At 41.3% G+C, this 19,345-nt stretch overlaps 1 protein-coding gene across 1 annotated transcript in view; it reads right to left on the bottom strand.

The window, feature by feature from the left end:
* Window positions 1-19,345, bottom strand: part of plcl1 (phospholipase C like 1) — a 107,191-nt gene that overhangs the window by 32,934 nt on the left and 54,912 nt on the right. The window contains exons 2-5 of the mRNA XM_039818252.1: window positions 2,973-3,047; window positions 2,599-2,886; window positions 667-965; window positions 71-74 (exon numbers count right to left, since the gene is read on the bottom strand). Of these exons, the coding sequence (XP_039674186.1) occupies window positions 71-74; window positions 667-965; window positions 2,599-2,886; window positions 2,973-3,047 (666 nt within the window). The remainder of the gene's footprint in view (window positions 1-70; window positions 75-666; window positions 966-2,598; window positions 2,887-2,972; window positions 3,048-19,345) is intronic.

Below are 19,345 nucleotides of genomic sequence, written 5' to 3'. Positions count from 1 at the left end.
CACTGACAGGCTGAGATTAATATTCTAAGTGTCTGACAACATTATGGAAAGGATTTCTAAGGAGGTCAACCTTTCTGAGTAAGATCCTTTTTTAAAACATAAAAACATCCGCCAAATTGTGTTTGCTAAACCCACCAGACTCTATGAAAATAAACAGTAATTTTAGCATCGTAAAATACACTGTCTGCAAAGTCGACAGAAACAAAATAAAACTATGAAAAGCCGTTTTGGGTCGTCTTTCCACTTTTCCAACCATCACAACTCTAGTTTTGGTTGAAATAAACACATAGTTTACAGATTTACATGTGAAAATATGTTGGCTCTATACACGCTAAAAGTATTGCTTTTTTAAATGGAGTCTGGTGGGTTTAGCGCTAACGACCTCAGAGCTGTTTCTGGTTAAACAGAAAGGTCTTAAAGAGGTTTTAAAAAGGCCTATCTATAGGGACCTTTTATAATTTTTAAGGATAAAATCCCACCCCCCCCGTGGCGCCCCTGTTTATTCATTGCCACTTAACACTGACCTAATTTTACCAACGTTACCAACAACGGATGTAACGATGGCACGGAAACGGACATTGAGGAAGATAACAGTTACATCATTTTTTTGTGCATGTAACGCAGCATGTATGAAGGTGTTATGATTTTTAAATGCTCCCCCAGCACCTTGGCTTCACTCCTGATACGGGGCAGAGTTTACAGATGGTGGCGACGGCCACGTCCTCTGACACGATGCCGTAGCCGTCTTCGTCCACCTGGGCAAACTCGGCTGCCAGCCACTCACTCCTCATCTTCTCTCCCAGAGTGCCATCTACCGCCACGCCCCCTCCTTCCCCCAGCCCACCTACTCCCCCTCCACCTCCTCCCCCAGCACCCCCGATGACTGACGGGTGGGCCAGCAGGTAGCGAAGGCCCGTCACCCAGATGTTGGCCACGTCGGCCGACAGTGCAACCAGGTCCAGAGACTGCAGGGAGGGACAGAGAAAGAGATTACTGCATCAACGGATGGAAGGATGGGAACACCGACAGGTTGTATGACTGTAAGATTATTCACTGTAGAAGGATGAAACAACATTAACATGGCAACTAGGCCTGTAACAATTATTACATAATTGTCTAATCGCAATTTCTTTTACGTAATTGCAATTTCTTTGTCTACCTGCAATTAATTGCTAACATTAGCTCAGGTCCTGTTGATGGTAATTGTGGATTTTGTTTAGATGTGCCAAATTGTAATTATATACAGTAAGTGATTATTGGTCGGACAGTTGAGCTGAAGCTGTCACTTGTTGCCATAGCAACTCCAAACATCCTGGGCTTTAGCAGCATCAGGCCAGTGAAATTGAACTTGCTTGTGTTTCTGGCACGGCATATGCCCAAAACCCGCTGATTAAATAACTTTTTTTTGCCCACTATCACCACCTACCACCTTTTTTTTGGGAGGACTATATATTTTTTATTATTATTTAAATTGTTAGTTGTTGCCATTTGTCCCTATACATTGAACAAAAATGACAAGGGGGATACAGTTAGAAAAAACGTAAGTAAAGAAACATTGATGACTATATATATATATATATATATATATATATATATATATATATTTGAAGAAGTAATAAATAAATAAATAAAAAACACGCAGATACATACCTTGAGATCCTCGGGCAGAGGTCTTTGGTCTGTTCCAGAGGCCCGGCTGAAAACTAAAGGGGAGCGTTTCCGGTCGGGGCCCCGAGGCTCTGGAACGATCTGCCCGAGGATGTCAGCTCAGCTGAGTCAGCTGTCTCTTTTAAGTAGTATCAAAAAATGCCTAGTCATTCAATACCCAGTTTTAATCCCTAAGCAGTAAAAGTAATCAGCGACAGTGAGCCAATCAGCATGCAGCATGCTTCTACCAAGATTTAATAGTGTCTGTGATTGGCTGTCTAACGTTACATGTCGTAGAGACACGCAGGAAAAACTCCACGTTACACAGAGAGACGGGGCTCACGTAGTATAGGAGCTGAACCATAAATAATAAAAGATGTGTGTAATGTTGTAATTTCTTTTTGTTTTATAAAATTGGTATTGAAAAAAGTATCTATTTAGGAACCGGTATCAAAGTCACGGGATTTGTATCAGTACCGGTATCAAATATTTTTAACGATACCGAGCCCTACTTTAAGTCCCTTCTTAAATTATTGGAGAGCGTTTCCTGATTTTATTTGAGCTTGAACCTCCTTTGAATTGTCTTTTATTGCTTTTTCTATTTCTACAGGTTTTTATACACCAAATTGTATTTTTTTATTTATTCTTTTTTTTTTTAGGGCATTTTTAGGCCTTTATTTTGACATGACAGATGAAGACATGAAAGTGGGAAGAGAGGGGAAATGACACGCAGCAAAGGGCCGCAGGTCAGAGTCAAACCCGGAGTAAACCTCTATATATGCGCGCCTGCTCTACCAACTGAGCTAACCCGGCCACCCAGATAGTATTTTAAAAACCTGATGTTTTTATGGCTGGCACTTATTTAGTTCGCCGTTTTGTGAAGCACTTTGTAATGTGGATTTTGAAAAGCGCTCTATGAATAAAGATGATTATTATTATTATTATTATTACCTGGTAGTCGTCTCCATGTATGATGGAGAAGGCCGCTTCCTCGGCCAGGTGCTCGGAGAGAGGGCCGTTATGGAGGAACGTCTCGGTGCTCTTCCCGGTGCGGACCTCTCTGATGCTGGAGACGTCCAGCCTTGCCCGGTCCGCGTCCTTCTTGGACGGCTCCCAGCGCAAGCAGCTGAGGTCGGGGTCCAGCATGAAGAAGCGACAGTAAACTCTGGAATTGGGACGAATCTTCTTCAGTTCACAGCCGCCCTGCATGAACGCCAAACAGTCCGCTGCACTGCTCACCTGGGATGGAAAAGCAACTATTACAAAAGTACAACAAAAAGGTTTTAGTATTATTATGATTATGTCATTCTATGATAATGCTTTACCTTTTTCTCAGAGGGCATGCTGCTGAATGACACAGTCTTCTTCCTGCCTCCGCCCACCTTCTGCACTGAGGGATCCTGGGAGAAGACAAAGACAGAGGGCCAAGAGGTCACAACGAGAAGAAGTGTTTCAACATGTCAAGGGGAACAGACGAACAATCAGACTGGACAAGGAACAGTCTAAAAAGGATAAGATAATAAGATAAGATAAGATAAGCCTTTGTCTATCCTACCCTATCAGCCATTGCACATCCTATAACCATAATGGTAAGTACCACAAATATTATTTAGTAGTATTAGTCACACATACATCACTGCAGCCAAAACACACACACACACACATCTAAACACATATTATTCATTAATATGATTGAAAGCGACACAAATGAGAACGTACACCTGTTAAGCTTGCAGTTTGGTAACCTGTACCTTCTACGTGAAGGCATCAGCTCATACTCCAATTAGTGAGTTAGTAACTAAAAAGCCCTATAAAAGAACGCTATGAAACAAATCAACTCCGAATAAAATAATAATGCATTAAAAACTAATGTATTACCAAATTTTCTACACTGAATTTTCTACACAGAAAATCTGTTTCATACGAAACTTAATTCGAGTTTTGAGGTTAAAACCAAATGGCCAAGAAGGCAAAACGTGTGACATGTAACTCTACAAATAGTACGATTCTCATATTAGTGGAGCCTGATCTTTACGTGTAGCTGTCTTTAAACAGAATGACAAAAAAAATCTGCATTTGAATGTTGATCTAGAATTTGAATGTCAACGCTATGAATGAAGCTTCAAAAAATGTTCAATACAGCTTCAGTTGGTACGCTGGCAGTTTCCACACTTAAGGCCATTTTATAGTCGTGCGTAAAATCGAAGTAGCCTGACGCGCACCTCTCGAAAAATGTAACTTCACGTCAAGGCGACGCAGACGGCAAGGACTGTGATTGGTCAGATAATACATCATTTCCGGAGTGTAGCTTTTCTGGTTTTCCCGTCCCTCTAGTAAAAACAACGATGGATCAAGTTGAGGAGCGTCTTATAGAGGAAGTAAGAAAGTACGACCATCTTTATAACTCGTCTTCGGCACACTACAAAAAATGCCAGATGGCAAACAATTCATGGAGGGAAATTTCCCAAAATGTTGGACTGGACATCACGGAGTGCATGCAATGGTGGAAAAGCCTGCCGGGCAAATTTGTTAGTCTCCGCAAAAAGCTGGTGCCAAGAAGCGGTGATCCAGGTGGCAAAAATGTCCCTGCTTTATACCATTTTCTGTCCTGGCTGGCACCCCATGTCAAGCACCGGTACACGGAGTCGAATTTGGAATCTAAGGTAAATATAAGTTCATTGTTTACCTCTGTTTTGTGTGGGCTACTAAGCTAGCTAGCGAACAATGCTATCAGGTTGTCCAAATACATGTCGCCATGGTACATAGTCTGTAACGTCTGTGCAAACAAAATGTAACATAACATAGCATGCTGAAAATGTTGGTTTGATATAGATAGATCTTTATTGTCATTGTATGTGATACAACGAAATTCTGTTATGCTGAAATGCTGTTTTTATAGCGCTAAGTTTGTTGTTTACCTCTGTTTATGTGGGCTACTAAGCTAGCTAACAATGCTATCAGGTTGTCCATATACGTGTCGCCATGGTACATAGTACAGAGTCTGTAAATGTTGTTTTTATATGCTGTTTTCATAGCGCTGCTAATTCCATATCTTATAACAGACTTCTGGTCGCAAATCACACTGCATAGACCACAAATGCACAGACAAAGACCAACCAACTCTCGCTTTGTCTTTCACAGGAACAGACCTCAACAACATCCTCAGATTCCGACTCTGTGCCATCCACTTCACCTACTGAGCCATCCTCAGTGCCATTGTCTACCGGATGGACCTCCAAGAGAAGCTGGTGCAGGACACCGGCGATGAGTGCAGCAGATTTGGCCAGACAGTTGCTGATCTGCTAGTTTCCACAGAAGGAAACCCTCTGGCACCCTCCGTGCCAGAGGGTTTCCTTCTGTGGAAACTATGCCGATGTTTTAATATTGCATCCTAAACATTCTTGGCTTGGATTTGGATATTTCTGGGGCTGTTATTTTCTCATCATCTTCCTGATCGTCACATCCTTATTAAGCCTGGTGAGCTGGCTCGCAGGAAATGTTTTTCATAAGCAGTGATGAAAAGCTTTTCAGGTATATTTCGAGAACACGTGTTTCCTCAAAACTGCACGGTGTGAAACCAGAAAACAATCACCATTAACATTTAAGAGTTTTTGAAATATTTTTCAGAGGAAGAAGGAGGTTTCACACATTGAAAGAGGAAAGTGCTGTCAGTCCGTCTGGAAACCAATCATTTGGGTTCCTCTGGTTCTGGACCCTGAGCTGAGCAGGCAATCAGCAATAATTTTACAGTTTTTCTCAACCGATTTGGCACATTTACTGAAACAACCTTACAATTGTCAACAACTTGTCAACATCCTCCCTTGCAATGCAACAAGGCATGACGCAGCCCCCCCCTTCCAAAGATCTCCTGTGATATCGTCAACTGTCACCTTGTGTTTGTGTTTGGTTGCTCTACATTGTGAGGAAATAATAGTAAATTGTTCCGAATCTAGCCAAAGTCTATCCATCTGAGAACTTTTACAACAATACCACAAACCTATTATGTATCTAATGTGCGACAGGTTATTGTGATTGTTGGTTGCACTATTTTGCATGTAGGGATTTAGACATTGAACATGTGTATAGTTGCATTTGAGAGTAATTTGATTTAATAGCAAATGAATGCTAACTATTTTGACCTATAAGGCTCACTCAATGCATTTTGTGCCAAAGCAACTATAAATGACTATAGCCATGTGAACAACTGGCCTAATGTTCATGTAAATAGTCTTAAATCCAGCGTAATACAGGATCCTCCTCTGTTAACATGTCTCCTCTTATTATTTGCATGATTCTCCCTTAAATACATATTCAAAGAGGTGAGAGGTCCTCATTTTTGCGTTTGGGTCTTCATTATGTCAACTTGATGTCTGGGGAAATTGTGATGAAGTTGTCTCAAAATCGCTGACATTTTATAGAACAAACAGTAAAGAAAAACATTGCTGATTGCAGCTTTATTCTGATTTTTACAAATGGAGACAGATGTACAAATCTTAGTTTACTCATTCCCACCCTATTTCAAACTGTTTGTATAAAAGTTACGGTACAGTTGTTTTTCTTGTACGCGCGCACACGCACACACACACGCACACACACACACACACAATCTATTTGGTAACCCTGCTTCCTGCCTCTGGTTATCTCCAGCTAGTGACAGATTGATTGGCAGCTCGTTCTCTGCTTGCTGAGCAAATGTCAATGTTAAGTTAACTTTCATTAGCGCTGCAGCACGGGGTTTTTACTGATACTAGCTCTTCACTGATTTGTAACGAGCTGCGACGCACTTGGCTGAAATGACAGCAGTAATTAAATGTGGCGCTGAGTGCAGAGCGCCGGCCACATCCCCTGTGTGCAGACATTTCCCCTGTTACCTCCATCAGTTAGTGTTTGTACAGATACAGATATAATGTATTGATGTAGCTGCTTCCGCTCAATAAGTGAAATGGCTTCAGAGTTAAAAAAAAAAAAAAAGCCTTGAATGCTCGACCCCAAGATGGTTTTGCTGCACCTGTATCCAACAGACCTAAATCTGAAATGTTTTTTTGAAAGTTAAGAAAAACATTGCTGATTGCAGCTTTATTCTGATTTTCACAAATGGAGACAGAGGTACAAATCTTAGTTTACTCATTCCCACCCTATTTCAAACTGTTTGTATAAAAGTTACGGTACAGTTGTTTTTCTTGTACGCGCGCACACACACACACACACACACACACACACACACGCACGCACACGCACACGCACACACACACACACACACACACAATCTATTTGATAACCCTGCTTCCTGCCTCTGGTTATCTCCAGCTAGTGACAGATTGATTGGCAGCTCGTTCTCTGCTTACTGAGCAAATGTCAATGTTAAGTTAACTTTCATTAGCGCTGCAGCACGGGGTTTTTACTGATACTAGCTCTTCACTGATTTGTAACGAGCGCGCCGCACTTGGCTGAAATGACAGCAGTAATTAAATGTGGTGTAGTGCCGAGTAGAGCGGGCCACGTCCCCTGTGTGCAGAATACCCTCGTTACCTCCATCAGTTAGTGTTTGTACAGATACAGATATAATGTATTGATGTAGCTGCTTCCGCTCAATAAGTGAAATGGCTTCAGAGATAAAAAAAAAAAAAAAAGCCTTGAATGCTCGACCCCAAGATGGTTTTGCTGCACCTGTATCCAACAGACCTAAATCTGAAACCCCAAGAATATAAATGTATTGATTTTGATATATTACAGGCAAAATATAGCTATAGCTCTCATCTGGAAAAAAAATGGAGGCACCTACAATTGGTGCTTGGATCAAGAATGTGGCGCAATGTACTGTATGTCCATGGAAAGACTAGCATATATATTAAAAAACAAATTGGCAGTATATGAGAAAATCTGGAAGCCATTTAACCAATTTATAAATAAAGGAGACATAAGGGAGCTTCTACGGAAGGAAAATGCGGAACAGGATACCTAAAAATCAAACTAGTGATGAAGCCCAGAAAAAAAGCCTTGAACGTGGAAAAAATAAACACTGAAGATGAATTGGAGGTGATACAAACACCTACATGTGTTTTGCCAACTACGAAAAGCTATACCTAGTTAGAAAAAGCTGCAGCTTTTGAATGTTTGAGCGCGTGTGAAACCAAATATTGCGTGTCTGTGTTTGTGTGATTGGATCTGTTGAGTGTGTGAATAGCAAACAGACATACAGTAGTAACCTGACATCATCACCATCATCATCATCATCATCATCAATAATGCACATGAAGGCGTCGAGGGCAACCTGAGCTCGGGCTGGAAACCCAGGATTACAAAGTGACAGCAGATCTGCCTCGCGCAGCTTCAACACCAACAGTCTGTGGTTACAAACTGAACGTTTAATCACTGTTTATATCGTTTGTATGTGATAAGCAAATGTACACAGTGATTCATAGTTTTACAAGCTGTTCTGCCTCCAAGGAGATCCATGTGAGCAGGGCCGGCCCGTGACATAGGCAGCATAGGCAAGTGTTAGGGGCTCCGGCAGGCGAAATAAGGAAAGAAAAGTTACCGATAATAAGAAAGAAAACGCCACAAATGTCGGGAAAAAGCGGTATACGTCGAAGAAAAGGGGTGAAAAAGTTGGAAAAAGCAACAAGAATGTCGAAAAAGATCAAAACGCCAAAAACGTAAAAAAAAAATAAGCGACAAAGACGTTGAAAAAAAAAGGGACAAAAAATGTCAGCTAAAAGCGACAAACGTCAAAGAAAAGAGACGAACATTGCGCAAAAAGTGACAAAAACGTAAAAAAAAAAAAAAACACCTCCGAATACAAAAATATTGAAACAAACATTAAAATAAACAACAAACAATAAACAACAAAAGTGTCAGGAAAAAAAACGCTAAACAACAGCGACAAATACAGCTGAAAACTTGCCTAGGGGGCCACATTGTTTAGGGCCGGCTCTGCATGTGAAAACCTGCTGTCGCTCACAGCTGATCTACTGTCCACAGAATAGGAATAAACAAGGTCCACTATGTACACACACGCACGCACATACACACACAGACACACACACACACACACACACGGCTCACTGGTTCACAGAAATCCAATTAAATGATAAAACAGCATTGAGACTGCGTGTGATACTTTATGACGAGAATATTAAGCCTCCTTTCAAAATGCCCCAGGAGCCAACACGTGCAGCTGGAGCTCCCACTGTGGGGACATAAGGTCCAATGATTAACTGATCATGAAGGAGCTAAATGTCAAGCTTTAAATGTTTGTCACCCAGTCCTGTAAGCACGCAGGGTGGATGTGAGCCCTCGCAGGCCCTCGCAGGCTCGGTTTCCTGAGACTCTGACGGTTGGATCAAACCGATCTGGTTGTAGGAGAGACTTTAGGGAACAGACGGGAGAACCGGAGACAGACCCGACACAACCTCCTAACCTAAACGACAGAATAGGTCGTTTGACAATGACTCCTAAAACAACATATGCAGAGTTTCTGCAGGTTTCACAAAGTCCAATTTAAGACCTTTTTAAGACCATTATGAATGAAATTTAAGACCTTTATCACAACATCGACTAAGCCCTAAATTCAGTTTTTTCAAGCCAAGTATCGCTTAACTTGCACTTCCACAAAGCTGAATAATAAAATATGTTTTATGTCTGTGGTACAATCTGAAAGAGAATAGCGCCAATCACACCACAGCTGATTGGCTGCATAAGTTGCATGTTGGTCTCATTTGTAGTCGTAATACAGCGAAATTATATATTTGGACAACACCACGGAATAAAAAAAAAAAAAAAAGAGCATAAGAGGTAGCGCTACATGGGCGTAGCAAAATGAAGATCTGTTTAAAATGATTTAAGACCTAGAACACAATGCTTCAGCGAATTTAAGACTTTAAAGGTACACTGTGTAGGATGTGTGTCTCCCATCTAGCGGTGAAATTGTATTTTGCATTCAAACAAATAGCGCTCTCTAGCGCCTCGCTTTTTCAAATGTGTGTTGCAACTACGGTAGCCGTTATGGACCAAGAAGCTATGACAACATGTCTTACAATTTTCGCGTTTTTGGCGACGAGGATTCCTTCTCCCATGGCTCGGCATAAGTCTGATCCTCCATTATGAACTAAAGGGCAGTGCAGGCTTTCAAATTAGCCGGGGCGGTGACAAGCGCCTCTCACTGATCTCCTCCTCCGTTTCAGCTGGTTTCAGTCACGTGACGCTGGCTCTGAACGAAAACGCGTTGTGGATTAGCTAGACAGGTCGGCTAGTGCATCATGTCCCTTCCTGCCATTAGAGTTTTACAATGGAACGACGTGGAAGCCTCCTTGGACTTGCCCGTCCAATGTAAATACAGATCAGAAATTCTTCGCTTACGAGGATAAGTCAGATCATTGGCAGGGGTCATTTTACACCAATGAGGACATATTTATGAATGAGGACAGTGATTTTAGTTAATAAAATACTTAAAACACTACACAGTGTACCTTTAAGGCCTAAAATTTAGATTTTTAAATTTTAGACTTTTTAAGACCCCACGAAAACCCTGATATATGATGATATTTTCTGGCCGGATGAGTATGAGGAATTTGAGTTGTGTTTCAAGAAAGGAACCTTTTTTGTAGCAGACTTTATTCGCCAAGATTGGGAGAGAAGACAGAATACTTTGTTTAAGAACGAGCTGTAGAATAACCTATACTTTTGGGAAATGTAATGAAATGTTTGAACACTGCAACTGACATTTCGGTGTCTAATAAACCCATGAGGGTTGGGCGCTTTGTGTGCAAGACAGAAATAAAGAAAAATCAATCAATCAATCAATTATATACATATGACGGTTGGAGAGTACCAGTGACACGTGCACTTTTTGGCTGCCATTTTAACCCTCATGTCGTCCTCGGGTCAAATTTGACCTGTTTAACTTTTTTGATATCAGAAATATGGGAAGTCGAAATAAGCGCCGAAAATGTTGAAAAAAGTGACAAAACGTGAAAAGCGTAAACATTTTTGGGAAAAGCGACAAACACAACAATAAGAACTTCCAAAAACGTTAGAAAAAGGGACAAAAATGTTGAAAAAACAGACCAAAACATCTGAAAAAGCCATAAAAATGTCGAAAAAAGCGACCAAAACTTCAACAAAAACCACAAAAACCTAAAAAAGAACTTTGAAAAATGCAACAAAAACGTTATTTTATGCTCGATTGGAAGACAACACGTGGTTGAATTGAAACAAAACCGCTTGGTTAGGTTTAAAAAAGGTTAAAATAAGTATGTTGCTCTCCCTTTTCTGTGTGTTGTCATATTCCCCTCTTCCATTCTCTTCATCATCCTACTAGATATTACCATCCGACCTGCTGACAGCAGACTATCTGCGTTATGAAATGATATGTTGCACACTGCAAGCGTCTTTCTGTGCGGCATTTCTGGATAGGCTCATACCTTCTCCTTGTTCAAACGGAGGCAGTGCGTAACCATGATAGACTCAATGTGAGGTCGTATTCATTTTTTAACGTCCTGAAATTTCGGACTCAGTGTGCAAGGACCTTTAGGCTGTCTAAAGTTAATTCTTGTTCATTTTGTTTGTTAGATCATCGTTCGTTTTTTTTATTCCCTGTTTCGGGGATCCTAAACACGCCGTTTTGTACTATACATGTCCGTGTCCGGGGGCAGGGGACTACCCAGGGCCCTCATGTGAGGAGGGCTCAAAAAGATGCTGGAATGAATAGCTGTGGATGCAGGGAGGGGCCCGTAGAAAATGCCTTTCTACAGGGCCCAGAACTTTGTGCTACGCCCCCTGCTCCCCCAATCTCGGGTTTTATTCGGGCTCGAGTCCATAAATACAGTTAATGCATACAGGCACGGAGAATGGGAACTGAAGGCTCGGTTAGCGGTTAGCTCCGGTTAGCTCCATTATAAAGATAGGGAGTGGAGGTGCTCTTAAAGTTTGGAAAACATCCGCAAAGTGCTTGAAAGCTTTGGAAAGCAACACATAAGTCGGACCTGTTTTACACAAACAGGTGAATCTAAGTTTAAATCCAGATGCTGAGCCCGATTAAACAACACACAGTGATTGCCTCAGAGAGAGAGGGATGGTGGGGAGCGAGGTAGAGCGAGAGAAAGATCTGAAAATCGTTGCCTCGTCCCATTCACCCCACAAACTCGTTTTGATTTCCAATTCCAATATTCCCACAACTCCCAGCACGCGGGCAGCCACAGAGAGGCAGCGAGGTCAGAGTTTCCAATAAAGGCTGGTTTGCTTTTGTCTTTGTTTGTTCACATAACTGTCCCACAAAATGTCTTTTTTTTTTATTAATTTGGTCAGCGAAAAGGCTGACAGACGAGCTTAGAGAAAGCAGGTCAGCGGGTATTTAGGTGGACGGGGCCGGGCGGGGGCGGCCATGTGTCCTTCTCTCTGGCCGGGTCAGTGATGCTTTGGGGCAGCGTGGACATTTGGAAACATTGACTGTGTGTGTGTGTGTGTGTGTGTGTGTGTGTGTGTGTGTGTGTGTGTGTGTGTGTGTGTGTGTGTGTGTGTGTGTGTGTGTGTGTGTGTGTGTGTGTGTGTGTGTGTGTGTGTGTGTGTGTGTGTGTGTGTGTGCATATTTCAACTGACCTCTCGGGTCATGAGACACGATGCCGTCCAGGAAACTATGGCCGCGTCCTCCTAAAAACCTTTAATGCAATGCTCCGTTTTGCCAAAAAGGACATCTATCAGTTATAATCCAAAGTGCTCTCTCTCTCTCTCTCTCTCTCTCTCTCTCTCTCTCCCTCTCTCCCCTCTCTCTCTCTCTCTCTCTCTCTCTCTCTCTCTCTCTCTCTCTCTCTCTCTCTCCTCTCTCTCTCTCTCTCTCTCTCTCTCTCTCCCCTCTCTCTCTCTCTCTCTCTCTCTCTCTCGTTTGACGTCTACACTCTCTCTAGCTCAGATGTGATCATTCTCTCCATCACCGAGCTGCTGCCAGGGAAAGAAAAAAAAAATCTCGGCACAGATGGAGAGATCATGAAAAGAAATGGGAGCAAAAGCTAGAGGGAAAAAAAAAAAGAAGACGAGATGCAAAGAAAGGTCAGACGAGACAAATGATAGGATGTTCTTGAGTGGAAAGCAGAGCAAAATGTCTCGGAAATAAGCACGCAGAAATAAAAATCTAAAAAAAACACTGAATGCAAACGGAATGAAAGAATAGATGAGAGGTGGGAGATGAAAAGTGGATTGAGATGCAACAAGTGGGAACACCGAGAGCAGAGGCAGAATAAATGGATACACAACAATAGGTCCTTGTCACAGGCATGCACAAGTGTTTACAGCAGCGCGCTCTACACCCTTCAGCATGAAAGTACGTGCACTAAGAGAAAGACTATTGTGAGTCATTTAACATTTTTACTTTGCGACTTTGCTCTGTAAAAGCTGCAATATTAAATAAACTTAGTATTATTATTGTTAGGAACTAACTATTTTTTTCATAGTCGATTCATCTGTCAAATCGGTTACCTGAAACTATAATATTCCAGATCAACTAAAACCAAACTAGAAGAGGACCGTTTTCTGTAATGGAAACGGACTAAATCTAATCGCCAAAGAAAAACAGCATTGTTGTATACGATATTTCTTGGTGACCTAACTTGTTTCTTCGCAATAAAAGACGTGTAACGTGTAAACACCCCTGCACATTACGCTCTTTAATGAGGATGTAAATGTAAATATACGTTAATATATATATATATAATATAGCGCTTTTCTAGTCTTAACAACTTCTCAGAGCGCTTTAACATAGTACAGGAACCATTCACCATTCACACAGATTCATACACTGTGGCCGAGGCTGCCGTACAAGGTGCCACATGCTCATCACACACATTTACACTCCGATGGCGCAGCATCTCGGGGTTCAGTGTCGGTCCGTGACCCAAGGACACTTCGGCATGGAACTGCAGGGCCAGGGATCGAACCACCAACCTTCCAATTGGCAAGCAACCTCTCTACCACTTAGCCACAGCCGCCCCAAGGAGGAGACGCACAAACTGTAAAAGGCCGTGACCTTCATCAACTGTAGCGCAGATGGGTCATTCTACAGATTCGGTGCCATTTGTGATTGAGGAGGATGAAACAATGAACATTAAAATCTTAAGCTTTTTTTCTTTGATGTGACAAAGTAATGTGTGTACTTGACAGAAAATACCTTTTCCCATCTCAACGTAGAGTATTAACTTATTATTCTGCATCATTTTCTCAAACAAGTCCCAATTTAATTCAACCCCGTCACAGTCATTTTGTTATTCAACTATTAAGTTTTCCAATAAGCTTGAGATCAGCTTCTGGCATAATCTCACAGTTTAGATGTCCCTTGTAAATAATGGCATATTGTAATTAAAGAGAAAATCAAGGAAAATTGACCAGCACCATCCTTTCCAGTTCACGATGAAGACATTTCTAATCCAACTCCACATTTTCGCTAGAAATGTGCAAGAATGCTGCGTAATTCCTGACAAAATTTAAATAGACTTATTTACCCTGATTTAATACACACAATAAAAACACTATTGATGTTATATTTTGTGTATTTAATACAAAAATGTACAAAAAATAATCTGGTAACAGGGATGAATGCACCGCAACAGGGTTGAAAATCATGTAACAGGGTTGAGTGAAAAGCATCACATGTGATATGTAAACATTTTTAAACTTACTGTCAACATATCTAAACAATCTAGATGAAATCTAGACAGATTAAAACACATTAATAAACTAACAACAGTTACAACATTTAATTGATTTCATAGAAATATCCAGAGTAATGGCAGGAATGTCTGTTTGAACATTGAGCAAACATCTTAACATTATAGCTAAGCCTACAGTTTGTTCACCATTTACTAGGGCTGTTCTCGATTGCAGAAATTCTTAGTCGACTAACACTCATTCAATTGTACCGACTAATCGATTAGTTAATTTAATCAACAGATCTGTAAATCTGAGTTTCTGCGCAAAGAGTCATGCAAAAGCACCACTTTAATTCTTGTGTTTACCAGAGATGTGCTCGTACGTTTCTTGGAAATAATTCATTCAGCATGAAAAAAGCATCAAACATGACTAATCGACTAAAGAAATCTAAGTTGACCAAGAACAAAACGACCGATTAGTCGACTAATCGACTAAGAGGGAGCAGCCCTACCATTTTCACTTACCATTTTTAACTTATTATTTTCAAAAATTCCTTGTACTTTTAGTTAATACTGTAAAACCGTAAACAACAAACATTCACATCAACAAGAAAATATGATTGGTATTGAGCAATATACATTAAATATTGCTAAGATTTAACAGCCATTCAACCCCGTCACATTGAAAATGTGATGGGGTTGAATGTGATAGGGTTGAAGATTTTGTGCTAATCTGTTGCTAATTCGGGATGCTAGCAGCTACCAGTGTGCCACATGGCCTTATTCAATTCAGACATTGTTATACTTCATAGCTATAAAAACTATTTTTGGTTAAATCTTCTTAACTATGAATTTCCCCCCCAACAGAGTTGAATACCTGAGATTGACAAGGCCCATATATGCTTAAAAAACATGAAATATTTATAAAAAGTGAGAGAGCAGCTTACCACTTGTCACACCAGGCTTCTCTGAAGACTTTTATGATGTGACTCCCTCATAAATTTTGTCCAAAGGATCAAACCATATATTTTTATTTCATTGTGAGTTGGGGAATTGTTGCGTTACGAGGTTGAAAGAAATACAAGGACAGGGGTAAAAGGCTAAATTTCTCTGACAATAAAATGTCTTTTGCTGAGAAAATGCATTATGCATGAAAAGGGGGCATATACAATTAATTTAACAAAAAAAAACATTATTATTTAACACTGTGTACTCAAAATGAGTCACGCCATTTGCATGATGCTCAATGGGGACAGGCGAAATTCTTAATACTCTTAAGAAAAGCAAACATATAAGTATTGAAATTCATCTCTGTTTAAAATCATATTCTCTACTCCATATTAAAAAAATGTAACACTGTGAAACATTGTAATTTAAATGTAGTTTGATAACTGTTCTGAAAAGTTATAACAGTAGTACATCTTGGGACACCGACACTACTGAAATGTCACCAAATCTGTAGAATGACCCAGATACCGAATGAGCTGAAATGAACTGAATAAGCCAATGGAACGTTAATGTAAAAATCTATTTAGAGCTGTGACGAAAACTCACAATCCTGTACACACCCGATCATTCATCAACCCCTCCGCTGTGCCTGCACCCTGCCTCGATGTTTCCATCCATTGACTTGTTTATACAACTTATTAACCTTGTGCCTAATACACACACACACACACACACACACACACACACACACACAGAGAGACTCAGACTGCTGAACACAACAGACCGACACCTGGCAGTTGCATAAATCCAGTTCCAATCTGATCCCATGATCTGGCTAATAATCCCTTAGCACATTGGCAGAAGATTACCACAATAGATTACCGCGCTGCCGCCCGCATCCACAGTCTTACAGCCACTAATCCACAGCAGACGACGGGCCGCTGTGCATCACAGTCAGCAGAATTGCGCAGAACACACAGAGGCATTCAGGGCTCGGCGCATATCAACCACATTTACACTTCATTTTAATCATTAAAAAGTCTTATTAACTGACAATATTATGTAGTTATAGATACAGTTGTCTGATAACTTTTTGCTACTTTTGTGGAGGGTTCCACAGACACAATAACCTGACGCGCCAGATGGTTTGTTAACACAGGTTGCAGTTGCAGATGCAGTTCCAGACTAAAAGTGCTCATTTTATGCTCATTTTCAGGTTCATAATTGTATTTAGGAGGTTGTATCAGAATAGGTTTACATGGTTTAATTTAAAAAAAAAACATCATATTTATGTTGTACTGCTCATTGCTGCAGCTCCTCTTTTCACCCTGTGTGTTGAGCTCTCTGTTTTAGCTACAGAGTGAGACATCTCACTTCTGTTCCATCTTTGTTGGGATTCGCACATGCTCAGTAGGTAGGTAAGGACTACTAGCCAGTCAGAAGCAGAGTATGAGGGCGTGCCCCGACAGTACCTAGGTAAGGACTACTAGCCAGTCAGAAGCAGAGTATGAGGGCGTGCCCTGACAGTACCTAGGTAAGGACTACTAGCCAGTCAGAAGCAGAGTATGAGGTGCGTGCCCTGACAGTACCTAGGTAAGGACTACTAGCCAGTCAGAAGCAGAGTATGAGGGTGTGCCCTGACAGTACCTAGGTAAGGACTACTAGCCAGTCAGAAGCAGAGTATGAGGGCGTGCCCTGACAGTACCTAGGTAAGGACTACTAGCCAGTCAGAAGCAGAGTATGAGGGCGTGCCACGCTAGCAGCTAGGCGAGCATTATAACGTGTGTTACAAAGTGACCACGTCTGTCTCTGAAGTAAAGGCTGGACTACAACAGAGCTGTTTGGAGCAGTTGGTGAACAGGGTTTTCTGTTGGAGATGGTAAGTCCCTTTGGGGGGGACTTTGGGCTATTTCACTTTGTAAACATATCACATGCACAAAAAAGATATATAACACAATAAAGGAAAGGGAAAAAGCCAAAAAGCATAATATGAGCACTTTAAGTGTGGAGGCACTACAGAGCAACAGGTGACTCAGTTTATGCTTTAAGACAAAACAAGACGGCCAACTAGGGCTGGGTACCAAATTCAATACTTTTTAGGCACAGACCAAATTGCCTCTAAAGTACTGAGTATAGAAAAATGCCTCGTCATTCAACACCTAATTTCAATACGTAAAGCCCAGTTCAGACCAAAGATTCGCGACGAGACGAAACCGTTTTAGAACGTCGTAGGGAAAAGTAGCAGCGGTCTGAACCGGCCCGTCTCAGCTCGACTCCAACCAGCTGATGGTGTCGCTGCGACTCAGCTGTCCAAGTCGCAGAGGCGTAAGAGACAGTCACCTGTTTCAACAGCCAACAGAGAAGTCAGCTGGTAGAGTCAGCTATAAACTAAAGAAATAAAATGATCCATAATCCATTTTATATTTTATGTTACAAAATACTAAATTCGAAATGGCAGAGTTTCAGACAGAGCCTCAATGCTCCGGGAACGTTATATGGTCGCACAAAACTGAAGAGAGAGAGAGAGAGCGCCCAACGGCGCTAGAACAAAGCCGTGAACCAGAGAAAGAAAACGTGTTTCTTGCCGATTCATCACTAGAAATTCAACTGGAAGAAACATCTCAATATCACTAACGTTATCCACATTCATATTTAGACGATCTTTGGTCTGAACTGGGCTTAAGGAGTAAATCTCATCAGCGTCAGTGAGCCAATCAGCATGCAGCATGCTTCTACCAAGATCTAATAGTGTCTGTCATTGGCTGTCGCAGAGACACGCAGGAAAAACTCTACGTTACACAGAGAGACTGAAAAACTCTTGAAAAGATTTGTGCCGTAATGTTTTAATTTCTTTTTGTTTTATAAAACTGGTATCAAAAAAAGTATTGTTTAGGAACCGGTATCAATGTCATGATATTGGTATTGGTACCGGTATCGAACATTTTTCAAACGATACCCAACAACAGCGACTCCAGCGTCACAGAGGAGCCACAAAAACCTCCAAAAGATGAAAATAGCCTATCACAAAGGTCTGAAATTGCACTTTTGCCTTTGTGTGGGTGTGTGTATATGTGTGTGTGTGTGTGTGTGTGTGTGTGTGTGTGTGTCTTTCAGCCTGATTTACCTTCTCTCATGCTAAATTGCACACAGACACTGAGCACTGATGAAGCTTATTGAAAGAGGAGACGGAGAGAGTGTGCTGAGAGTCAGTGTGGAGGAGCAGAAAGAGTCGTAGAGGATAAAAAAAAAAGAGGGAGTCGAAAGAAACCGTGATGATTAATTGATATCTGTGACTGAAAGTTTCAAGTGTGGTCAAGTGTGTGGGTGGCAGAGTGCGTGTGTGTGTGTGTGTGTGTGTGTGTGTGTGTGTGTGTGTCCCTTTCAATCTTGAAAATTGAAAACCGAACACAACCAAATAAAGACTTGATTCTTGTTTTCTGTGCGTATAAAATGGGAAGTCGTGGCGAAGTTAATGAAGCGTGTAACTGTATAAAGAGAGAAGGAAAAACAAATCAGTCAAACAAGTCTTACTTCTGTTTATGTGTCTTTCTTACAGTAGTCCGTGGGACTTAGATTTTAGACAGCAAAGATTACAGTGATTATCTTGCTGAGTAAAACGTTATCACAGTGAGACTTGTGTGGAGCTGATTGGGCTTAATTAGCTTTGAATCAACTAATTTGGCGATGGCTTGAATGTAACGGATGTCCATTAGTATGAAATAGTCGCGCACTATGGTCTTGTGCTTCGGCCTCCTGCTGTGTCCTGTAGTTGATTGTACTGTAGATGATTGTGAAGGACATCAGAGTTGATTGGGACATTTCAATCAAAGCCTTTGCACCACAGGCTTGCTTGCGCACGCACACACACACAATTACCAGGCTCTGCTAGTCCCTGGCTCTCTGCCCGTCTGCCCTTATATAATGAAGAGAATCTCTGATTCACCTTGCCTGATTCCCTTCACACATACAAACAAGCTCACACACGCACACACACACACACACACACACACTCACACACACACACACACACACACGTTTCACTATCTTTGTGGGGACCAGTCATTGACATAATGCATTCCCTAGCCCCTTACCCTAACCTTAACCGTCACAACTAA

The sequence above is a fragment of the Perca fluviatilis genome, chromosome 12 (assembly GCF_010015445.1).
Source record: "Perca fluviatilis chromosome 12, GENO_Pfluv_1.0, whole genome shotgun sequence".
In the NCBI taxonomy this organism is placed as follows: Eukaryota; Metazoa; Chordata; class Actinopteri; order Perciformes; family Percidae; genus Perca; species Perca fluviatilis.
This window is presented reverse-complemented; position numbering and strand designations above follow the sequence as displayed.